Source organism: Charadrius vociferus, unplaced genomic scaffold, assembly GCF_000708025.1.
Source record: "Charadrius vociferus isolate BGI_N301 unplaced genomic scaffold, ASM70802v2 scaffold93, whole genome shotgun sequence".
In the NCBI taxonomy this organism is placed as follows: Eukaryota; Metazoa; Chordata; class Aves; order Charadriiformes; family Charadriidae; genus Charadrius; species Charadrius vociferus.
The window spans coordinates 694,596-706,575 of record NW_009647838.1 but is presented as its reverse complement, the minus strand read 5'-3'; the positions used below and the strand labels follow the sequence as shown (position 1 = coordinate 706,575).

At 37.3% G+C, this 11,980-nt stretch overlaps 1 protein-coding gene across 3 annotated transcripts in view; it reads right to left on the bottom strand.

The window, feature by feature from the left end:
- PAN3 (PAN3 poly(A) specific ribonuclease subunit) overlaps positions 1 to 11,980 on the bottom strand; it is a 72,356-nt gene that overhangs the window by 4,085 nt on the left and 56,291 nt on the right. For all 3 annotated transcript variants that reach the window (XM_009882827.1, XM_009882829.1, XM_009882828.1), the window contains 4 exons: positions 6,711 to 6,850; positions 5,793 to 5,922; positions 2,764 to 2,828; positions 1,883 to 2,021 (listed from right to left, as the gene is read on the bottom strand). In XM_009882827.1, coding sequence (XP_009881129.1) covers positions 1,883 to 2,021; positions 2,764 to 2,828; positions 5,793 to 5,922; positions 6,711 to 6,850 — 474 coding nt within the window. The remainder of the gene's footprint in view (positions 1 to 1,882; positions 2,022 to 2,763; positions 2,829 to 5,792; positions 5,923 to 6,710; positions 6,851 to 11,980) is intronic.

Sequence of the window (11,980 nt, the reverse complement as noted above, 5' to 3'; positions counted from 1 at the left end):
CTATAATAGTGTTCTGAGCATAACCTTAAAAGCTGGAACTTCCCAGATTTAAAGTTCCTGCTTTGTGAATACCTTCAGAAGGACAAAGGCAAGCCAATTAGCCTTTAATTCTTACAAAGTAGGACAAAACCACCAGTGTCTTCCAACATCCATTACAAAATATTATCATTCAAGAAATCAGTGAATTACCTTAATTTAGGATATCGAAGATCTGTATTAAGAAAGCCACAGAGCTAACTAAACGTCAATATTTATGGCTTTCTGCCTCTCCTCCTGTAGAGGCATAAATCAATATCTCAGCTGAAAAGATCCCCAAAATGCCACAGTGAAAAAAAAAAAAGATTATTTTTTTTTTTAAAACAATGAGTAGTTTTCATTCAAAAGGAATGCTTTTGGAGTGTAGCAGGAAAAGCGCAAATACCTACTTCTACTAGTGCACACTACAGTTTCAGAAGTGTTTTTTAGAGTGTATTTCCAAAGTAGAGTTCTGTAAACCTTACACTTTTTGTGTGCTGAGCCCACAACCACAGAAGAGAAGAGCCTCTGCTTAAAAAGGTAAGCCATGAACATTTATAGAACAAGGCATTCTTTGACACCATCTCTTACCTGACCTACGAATTCAGGACTGTCCCCCTCTTGCTACAGTACTGTACGGGTCACTGCTTTCAAATCATGATGGCATTTCACTGCCTATTTGAATATCAACATGCTTTCTTTTTGATTTAGCCTCAATCCCTTTAATGTCCTTTTTAAAGTGATTACAGACACCAACCAGAAAGATAAAAATGAGGTTAAAGAAATGCACAGCAGTAGTCTAATAGGAGATTAAAAGCCTCAACAATTTAGAAAAAGATTTAACTGTAGGTAAGTCAGTTGTTACATGTCAAAAGAGCTGAATATTTTCCAGAATAGGAAGTTGGCTATCCTAACCCTAGAAAAGAGGATACTAACCACTGACTCTCTCTCTTTATTGTCAGTGTCTGCATCACCATCCTCTACAGAGTGAGTGGAATGACCAAACAGCTACCAAAAAACCAAAAAAATAGCAGCATCTTATTCTCCTATGAATTACTGAAGTTTGGCAAAACAATGTAAAGTAAGTTGAAAGCTGATCTGCCAATAAAAAAAAAAAATAATCAGCTCATGTACTTTTTAATTTATGGAGCAAGACAAGTACTACAACTACTGTAGATCTTGGGGTCTCTCACATGTATATAAATCACGAGAGTGCTCAGCTAAAATTTTGCTAGTGATGCAGGTCTTGGAAAACCGTAAATAGCTTTGTTAAGTCAACCTTGGAAAATGAAGGGCTGGAGAGGCTAGGGAAGTTATCAGCAGTGAACTTAACACTAAGTCACAAAAATTTTCCAGCACTATCCTAGACAGTAAGGATTTTGCACAAACTTTTATTGCAGTTCCCCTCCTGATACACCCTCCTGTCTCCTACTCTGGTCAGCACAGTTTAGGAATGGATCCTCTTGCCTTATGACCATACCTATATCAGCAGAAACCTCCCCTAGTTAAAGGGGTCTTCTCATGGATCCTTTATGCTGTGTTGAAAGACCAGAGTAGCATAAAGGGACCAGCATTGCTTATCTACAGTATTCAATGCATTCTAGGATGAAAAGTTAATACTGTACCTCATGCTATATTACCAAATTCCAAATTTTAATATTAGTGTGCTAAGTTTATTTAAAATATCCATAAATGTTTGAATATTAGCTTAGTGAATACATTCTTTTCATCCAAAACAGGGGGAAAATATCCATCAGTTAAATCAACAGAATTAACCTGCCAATGACAACTTGCTTTGAAGTGCAATATCATTTTAAAGAAAGTTAACCCAAGCAAATTTTGAAAAGCTAACCCAAGTACAGTGTACCTTGTTAAGACATGAGATAATGTGACTGAGGTCAATCCAAGGAGTACCCGCTTCTGTCACCTGATGGAAAAGGTGATCTCGAAAGAGCTTTAGTAAATACCTGTCTCCAGTTTCTGACCACGTTGGGTCCTTCTGAAACCTGGTGTAAAACAAAAGCTCACATTAAAGCTCAGACAGTTAGGGGGAAAAAATAAAAAAAAATAATAAAAAAAAAATCAAACCCCACAGATTACATGACTCTTCAATCTAAACTGAGCAATCTTGCTGCTTTGCTAAGCTACCCATTATAATCTGCAATTTAATTAGTCTCTACCCCCACCACAAACAGAATATAACATATTCCAAGTTTCTCAGCTGAAGCACCCAAAGCTAATGCCTACCAAGGGCCACAGAAAAGTAATGGAAGAAAGCAAAAGTTATCTTCAACAAGTTTCATATGTGTTAGAAACCAGGATTACAAACAACTCCAAGTCTATTCAATAGGATGCAAAACAGACCATGAACACTTCATTTGTATGTAGCAGCTGATGAAAAACAAGCTGAAAATGAACTAGCTTAAAACCAATATCTGCACCATCTGCTACAGTTAAAGCAAGTTATGGATCTCCTCAAAAACTTTAGTCACTCACAAGAAACTGCTAAGAGAAAACATATTTAAAAAAATGAAGCAACTTTGGCATATCTGTTTGTAGCCTTATCTTCTCCTTTATTTACAATTTTGGTCAAAGTTGCTTATCTTGTTTTTCTCAAGGCTTCTTAAATACTCATTTCTTCAGGGGCAAATATGGGGAAAATGTTTAGCTTAAATTTATGAGAGAAGAAACCCTGCATTGCAAACTAGGTTTTACATACTCTACACCATGAAAACAAGTATTTCTTACTCTGGCCTCTCATTGATTGTTCCCAGTTTTGCTAGAAGCCTAAACAACCTTCCATTTTGCACCTCCTAGAAAACAAGAAAGATTATTAAAGTTTCTGAAACATAAAATCAAGACACTTATTTGCAAAAAAATATACAGTAGCTATGCCAATGAAGCACTATTAATTATAATGATTTATTTATTTTAACAAGAGGGCGTAATTTTTTCAGAAAGAGATCGAATGCATCATACTGTGTATCAGTAGACCAGTGGTCATTTTAGCACTTCATATTCAAATTATAAGGTGGAAATTGAACAACTAATGAGACTTTGCTGCCCCAGCACAAACTGGATCAGGCAATCTATTTCTTTGTGGAAACATAAGTCTAGTAAGTACAGGCTGGCAAGAGACAAGTATGTTATTTCTTTGTGGAAACATAAGTCTAGTCTCTTGCCAGCCTGTACTTACAAGTATGCTAAAATATAGTAAGTTAAACAAGAAGAATATGTTTTTATATATATACACACACAGTTATCAAGACCTGTAGAATTGTATAGTATAATACCTTACTTCAGGAAAAGATGAGAAGAAGCATAATCTACCAGATTTGTTTTTCAGAAATGCATTTAAACATTCACATTACAATTGATTCCAAATACAATTTTAAAACAAGTTTTTCCAAAAAAGCTAGAAGTCGTCTTAAAACAGTATAAATTCTGGATGCATCAATGACATAGATAAAGCAATGAGAATGAGCTCACATGGAAGACAGAACATTATACATGTTTAGAATACATGCAATTGAAAAATTGATTTCATACATTTTTTTCTTATCACTTAGGATACAGTAAAAAGAGTCACATCCTAGCTTACATTACACTGTGGATTAATCTTTTAAGTAAAAGCTGCTCAAAGCTGGCAGGAAAATTATTCTCTCCTGATATTACTCATTTGCCAACGGCCCAGTTTCCAACATTATTCATGCTAAGCTGCATCTTGTTCCACACATGATCATATTGATTTCAGATGAATTCAGTCTGGAGTAAATTACTGCGCACAGCTGGGTAAATAAAGTAGGGCAAGGTGACAATAGCTTGACCTCAGACAACCTATGAGTTGCAAGACTTCTATTAGCAGTCTAAAAACACACAGCAGAAGGCTTGTACCACAATTGTAGCTACACTTAAGAGACTGACAGGGAAGACTTACCTTGTCCAGCTAGCAGAGGCCTATACAACCTCCAATTAATTTTTTTATAAGTGGCCAAATATACAAAAGCCAAAATTCCGTCTGTGTGAATGCCACTGCCTTGCAAATTCCCAGTCAGTGGCAACACAGCTGAGCAACAACATTGGCACTGAGTCTCCAGGTGGCCTCTCTCCAGGCTTAGTAGCCTGTAAGACAGGGAGCTCTTCTACAGAGTGGACTTGAAAAACTGAGGCTTTGAATGCTGCGATGTATATATGATGGGAGTATTAATGTGAGGAAGGAAAGGGACAGAGTAATGGGGTCACTGCTGTGTGAAACATGAGTGTTATGGGAGTAACAAAATATTCACGGCTTCAAAAAACCAAAGTTATTAGCTACATACAAACCACTGTCAGCATCAGAAGCCCCTAAGCTACAGATAAGAGCATACTTGGAGAATATGAGGAAAAATATCATACATGCTAGTCTTGTTCTAATACTCTCCCCTAAGCATTTGCTTTGGGGCAATAATGAAGAGACGGTACCAAGCTAGACTTAAGGGATACTGTAGCTCTGACATTACCGAGGATGTGACAGTACAAACAAGTTATAGTATGACAGCTAATTAGCAAGTACTATTTATCACTGCCAGGCAAACAGCTATTGCCAAACCGGGGGCTATGCAACAACTTGGATTTGTCATGGCTCTGCTTACATGACAGTGACAAGCAACTGCTACAAACAACCTAACTGAAAATGCAGACTGCTTAATTCTGACTACAGTACAATCTCTAACTTTGTTCTGGGAAAAGGTCCACCCACCCAGATTTGTGCATGCATATTGGGCCACCTTAACAAGAAATTATCTCAGACATCTTCAGAGCAGGAGTAGTGGTTGACTGATAGAGTAAGCATCAGTCATCTAGGGCTCTGCATCCAAAGTAGATACCACCTTGCCCTTCTACAGCTCTTTGCTTCTGATAGACTTCAATATTTTTCACTAAGGAGGGAAAAACAGTTATCAAACAAGCTAATGGTGGAGAATTTAAGAGAACCAGTCCATCAGAATCTCAACCACTGGTCTGCTTCCTCTTAAAAAAAAATCTCAATGAGGGCACGTAATGGAAAGGAGTCACAGGACTTGATTAAATCCTTAAAAACTTAATACCCTACCCCACGCATCTTCAGCATCATGAAAGCCTTTTGTAACATATCTCAGTCTTGTTAGAAAATCCTATGATCAGTGGCTTCCGATGAGCAGACACCCCTTCTTGTTGAACAAATACACACTAACATGGGATAAAGTACATATTTCCTTTGTAGCTAGCACTTGATACCTTGACTGATCTTGATAGACTAACCAGACCCACACAGCAAGAGCTGCACACTTCAGGGAAACTGAGGATAGCTGCCTTTACCTCAATGATCTAGCATTCATTTGGAAAGGAAAACATATGAGAAGTAAAGGGACATAGGAATCCAAATCTATCCAAGAACTTAAAAGCAACGTTTGTTGCTGTATAACCTCTAGCACAAACTACATGATCTAGTGTGTGGTGACACGTGTGGCCTTATTTAGTCAGAATACTACTTTTTAACCATTCTATAAAGAACGTCTTTTCCCCAAGACTGCTGTTTGGACATGAAGATGTTACTTTACTTAAAGCCCAGCTGAGGACATCCTAAAACTAGTGGTTCTTGGAGCTTTTGGACTTTCAGTGCCTTGAGCTCAGAGTTCTCAAGTCTAGACGCAGATTACGTACGTTGCTAAACAAAAGGATAAAACCAGTAGAAAACATGCCCTCTTAAGGCGCAGCTGTAGGAATACAGGTCTTCCTATAGGAATTACTCAATGATTTACCTTTGCAAGGTCTTCCTCTATAACATCATTTCGCATCTGAGCAGCATCCAACTGAGTATAGAATCGCGCACCAATCATAGGCATGATATCATTTACACTGCGAAGCCTGTTTTGGTCGGTCAGCAAATACCTGCCAAAATATCCCCACCCCCAAAAAGATTACTTAAACATGCTGCAAATGCCAGAGAGATCATCCTATTATGATTTTATAACTATTTGACCCTCATGTCTATTTAATACAAAGTTGACAATTGCAGCATTTCTTAAAAAAAAAATTAACAGAGAATCATGTCTGTTAACTTACATGTATATATCCAGTAAGTTATTTATACAATATAGGACTGTACTTTCATGGAACTGTGTAGTTCACCCGCTCAAACAGCAAGAACATACTCAAAAAGAGAGAAGATGCAAAGATTCAGATTGTCATGCAATTGTTTTTCAAATGAGGGAGGGGACAGATTTCTACTTTTCCCTCTTAGGCTGCAAGAGGAGAAAGGCTGACTATACTAAAGAACAACACAAAATAATATGCAGCCAAGAAAAATCAGTACTCAACCCTTTGGTCAAAAAGGTAATGTGCCTATTTCTCAACACCTGAAACTAAGATAAGACTAGCGTATTACTGTGGTAGATAATAGGCAGTGAAGCCCAGTATTGAAGACAACTTAAAATGCTTATTTTCTTTAAACAGCACTTAGTAACAAAAGGACATCGAATTTATTAGATACAGCATGAAAATAGAAATTATACAAACAAATCTTAAATTACGGTTAACGATGCATTGACTGTGCAGACAACTCGATGACAGTAGTTATATCTGTAATCTTACTTGCATCTAAAATATCATTTGACATCTTCGTTTGTATGTTTTAAAAAAAAATAATTTCCTTTAAAAGATTTATGAAGCAAACTTACAAAATCAGATTCTTCAGATCAGAGGAATAGTTGATTGTCACCAGTTCCATTGCTTTCTGCAAATTCTCTCTCTGAATTCCTGACAAAGAATTGCAAGCCAAAGCCAACACAACTTTCCCCAGGGAGATCAGATCTGCTTGCTAACAGGGAAAACACACACAGATAAGATTATTAATACAGATAAATATTACCTATGGTACTATATGGTGTTTAAAAAGAGACAGTTCTTCAATAACCTTAGAAGAATTTAAGCAACTAAAATAAGTGCTTTTCGAATCATAGGTTCAATATGAATGCCCGCATTACAGTTGTCAAAACGTAGAGGAAAAATTTGTCCTGATACCTAGCAATTTCTAAGTACAATATTTATCTTCGAATACTTAAAATTTACCTATTTTCAGCTTAAGGATAGTACCAGAGAGAACTCTTGTGTAGTAAGCAGAAGCTCTGCAAAGAGGTTCTCCTAACCACCCACCTGCTCGCTCCTGATGACTCAAGGAGTTGGTGGCAAACAGAGCAAGTCTTCTTGATACGAGATGCAGAAATACCTATCAAGGATGGCCAGCGTGAAAAGATACGAACTGCCTGAAATAACTAGACAGGAACAGGCCTGTATGGCTGACAAATTGAGCATCGTCACATTTTATGAAGAAATCCTTTGTGTTACTAAACACTTTCTTTAAAAGTAGAACTGCTGTTAAAAGATGAACGCTGTATACAAACTGCTTTGCCACAACAGAAAATTCTGCCAATTTCAATAGACAGCCACCAGAAATTATTTTGAACAGCTATACCAGATTTTAAAGGCCATTCCTGAAAACAGGAGCCTAATTTAGTAGCAGACAATGACATTCATAGCATGAGCCGTCTGATTCTTTCCATGGAAAGGCTTTCAGCTGCACACAACTTGGCCAAACTTAAACACCTGCAGCTTTCCGTGCTGGATGATTGCTTCAAATTGAATTTAAGGATCAACTAGAGATATAAATTTAGTATTTCCATGAGGATTTTTTTCTGAGAAAATAAGGTATTTTTTCAGAATTAAAGAAGTGAAAGCTACTTATCATGAATAAGAAATTATCGAGAATGTCTGCTCCATACTCTGGAGCAAGGCTATGCCGTTTAGCGGAGAACACAGTCATACAAGGAATATACCTTCTGCCATCTCTGCAAGAAAGGCCGAAAACTTGGCAGCACTGCAATGTTAAAAGTTCTGTTTAGAATTTGGCAGCTTTAGAAAACTGCTACAATGGTGAATGTGCCACAGCCCCTCACAGCTCTTCTACCCAAAGGGTAACTCCATTTGCTGCCTCAGCTGAGCAGAGCTTTGCCTGCAGCCCCATCTCCCAGGTGTTGAGGGACAGAGTGAGGAAAACGTTTCCAGGTCTTCCAATGTCACTGCTGTTTCCATATGGAGTACGATTAAGCAGCACAATTTAAACATGGATATGCAACATGGTAGAAGTTAGAAAGCACGGTATTCTTGTAGCTAATGAAGACAGAAACAGGATGTGGAAAACAAGACAGAAATACGGACAAAGTGGTGGAGAAGGAGATGGGACTGGCATTTGCTAGACTGTATTTCCTCAGAAACCAGGAATTCCTGAGTATCAGCATTCCTTTGTACATTGGTAAAGAGAAATGAGCCAGATAACAAACCCTTTGGGTGGCAACACACTTGCTTCCACTAGCAAGTAGTGAATTTGAGCGGCAGACGACACTGCTATAGTACTAAACAGAGGAATCATGCTGATGCAGTATCTATAGAGAGACATAAGTCACCTGGCACAATAGCATTTTTTTTTCCTCTGAAAGGCTTAGAAGAAGTATGTATTTGTGTTAACCACAATCTTTTTTCTTTCTGCAGTCCCGTACTTTACACTTAATACCTTCCAACTTTTAGTAATTCATAAGGATGTACCCTATATAAATTCCCTATCATGCAACCCTGAGACACCAAAAATATACAACTTCAGGCAAGACCCTTTGAAAACACAGTCTTCCTTTACATAGGTGCTTTCATAATACAGATTACATTAGATTTTAGAAGTGGTTGAGAAAGTGTTACATTAACATCAGCCAGCAAATTCTAAATTCAGTCTTTTGGGTGTTTAAGCGTGTGACCCACAACGCTAATTTGTGTTTGTTTTGCAAGTTACACCTCATAGAAAAACTGGCAGAGATGATACAACACACCAATGCAGCCTCAAACACACACGTTTCAAATTACAGTCAATGCTTAACATGGTTTAGTTGCAAAAGCGGCTTGGATTCATACCACTAATTTTAGGAACGTCAAGCGATTCAGTTAAGAGTCTGATCAATTTAATGTATCTTTAATTTTGCAAGACAATTCAGATTTTGAGCGAGCTGAATTGCTCTCTGGATGTGTCTCACTATTCACTGACAGCTGAAACCCTGGAAGAAAATGTTATTACAATGTCCAATGTTTGAAGTTCTACAAGTGCACAAAGACAGGCAGTAATTTTCCTGTGTGACAAGAGAATCATAGAATATCTCGAACTGGAAGGGATCCATAAAGATCAGGATTTATGGAAGTCGCATTCCTATTTTAGGAGGGACAAAACTACCATCCACTGACCAACTCTATCCATGCAAACAGGGTACACAACTTCTCAGAAGCTAGGGTACACCATCCTTTCTATAAAGAAGCAATCCATATATGCCTATTAAGCCCTGACCTCCCCTCTGAAAACGTCAATGGATTCAGCTCTTCGTCCTTCTGGGCAGAGAAAGGTTAAGGGAGGCACACAAGAACTACTAGACTTCCTTGGAGGAGGGACACCAGAAATAAATGCTCTATTCCTGTAGTGCAAGGTACAGAACACTAGGTACAATCATTTCCTTGTTTATACTCCTTATCATGCTTTGCACATACCTATGGATCATACCAGTTCCTTTTGCCACAGACCTGCCAGAAGACTTTTGCTATGGTAACTATCAACAGTGACTACTACATCATACTACGTTGATTCTCAGCTTCAAGGAAAAGCTTTACACCTTTTAAGTACAAGCTGCCCCTTGTTAAAAAAAATGTAACTTGCATGCAACTAATGACCCTTTAATTAGCAATTCAATTCATAACTGTAACCTGTACCAACCTATCTTTTCATCTCCTGAAAGCTTTGCTAGTAAAGATTTTATCACCATTATCTAGTTCATTGATAGAAATACTGAACAGCATTAGACTAAAAACTAGCCCCTAGGAGATAAACTCAGAAACAGGCCTCTTCATTACCATCTCCCTGTTATCAAATTAATTTCAAATATGTCAGCAGGCAATTTAAAAGTTAATTGAATAGGTACCCTTTCCCTTCTGCATATTTTTTTTTTTAATATTAAAAGGTATGTGCTGCTATGCCAAACGCCCTGGAGATAACTCAGCATTTTATACCCTTGGCTTTATCACCCAGACACGTAAGCTAGTCAAATAAATGTTCCATTTTTCCATAAACTTCTTGAAACTAACATTACTTTTTTGTTTATCCTGTTCCACTGCTTTGCTTGGATCAGTATCAGCTCATCCACTCTACAACTCTGTGGATTCACTTATCCTTTTAAGTTCTGGAATTACAGTTAGAAGTCCTTCCAAGTTCCTAGATATTTTGAAATATTTTTTTTTTTTTGGAAGTCACCGTTAATACTTCAGATGCCTCTTCAGTTAATTCCTTAAAATTTGGGGAGGTGTATGTGAAAGTTATTTTGGTTTGCTAAAGTAAAAATGTTTACTTTGAGTAAATGTAACCTTATAGCCCTCATTAAATCAATAAAACTTATGTTTTCACTTAGTTTTGTATCGATAAGACTCATGGTCATTATATTCCAAATATAATGGAATACATTCTTTCTACTGTTTCTTACACCACCGTTTACAGTTTTCCCACCTGTAGCTTGTAACTGACTGACACAAGACTTAAGGATTGGGGGTGGGAAGTGATGTGCTAGAATTTATATAAGTTTAACACCTTGGTTTTCATGCAAGCAGTCATTCATATTTCGTTTACTTCTTTTTAGCTCCCCTTACTGTTGCCTTTATTTAACTCTTAAATGATCATATAAATTAATCTTTAACACAGATTGTAAAGAACAATTGCATTCCTTTTACATAGCTCCTCACTGCTCTGGCCAAACTCTTTCCTATCTATATTAACAATGGGAAATAGCCAGAAAGTGACAAACGCTAACAAAAATACCTTCCTCCATTGAAGACAGCAACAAGGAAATGCATATTAGCTGGGCAGTAAACCAAGAGATAACCCTCCATTTTTAACAGTCTCTCTGGAGTCCCAGAGGAATTCAGGAACTGGGTCATGGATCGAGAGGAAAAAGGACAAGCAGCAGCTGTTATTTTGTAATTTTATCTGGCTAGGGCAAACAAAGGTAGACGATGATAAATGACTCCTGAATTGCAAGGAATGAACTCAGTCCAGAATCTCTGAAGGAACAAAATGGATAGTGAAAGCCTACTGCTTCTAGAGGAAGTGACAAAAGAGAAGGCAATACTCTATTTTTTAACTCCAATTTAGTCTTCCAAATGATGTAGTTCTTTTCAGGTTTAGCATGATACCTGAGCAATTTGGATACTACCAGCGTATAAAACGTGCAAAAACATTCCCCCTAAACAAAACTAGGCATTACCAAGCAAGTTAGCTGCCAAGTGTTGGGCTGCTGTGGTAGGAAATGTTTTTGACAGATTCATGTACCTGTGACTATTTTTAGATTTGTACTTCCAAGTACATTAAACGTTTTGCTTTAAAATTACTTGAATGTCATAATATCTCAGGAGGATCTCTTTCCCAGCTGCAATTAAAATAAATTTAAAGACATTTTTAGATTTAAAAAAAAAAAACAAACCCACAACTCTTTACATTTTTTAGGCATGGAATCCCTCACTTGCATGTATTCCCGTCTTCTCTCAGCTGTTTTCTGCTAAATTATTACCACAAGCCCATTGATATGTAGTTGGGGGGACAGGGAATCGTTTTATATACTACTCAAAGTACACTGAAAATTGCTTTATTGTATCATTTCGCAAAAAAAAAAAAAAAAAAAATAGTTGCTATGTTCTAGGACACTGTCTCCAATAAGCTAGCTTCTGCCTGGCCAAAGTTCAAACATTTCATTTATTACTGGAAGACTCTGAATGACCAATTTTCTCACAGTGAATAAGCTCAATTAATGAAAATAAATTAAAACCAACTCCCTACTGTAGTCTTTCACTCCCAGTACAGACAGGGTATGTGATGACT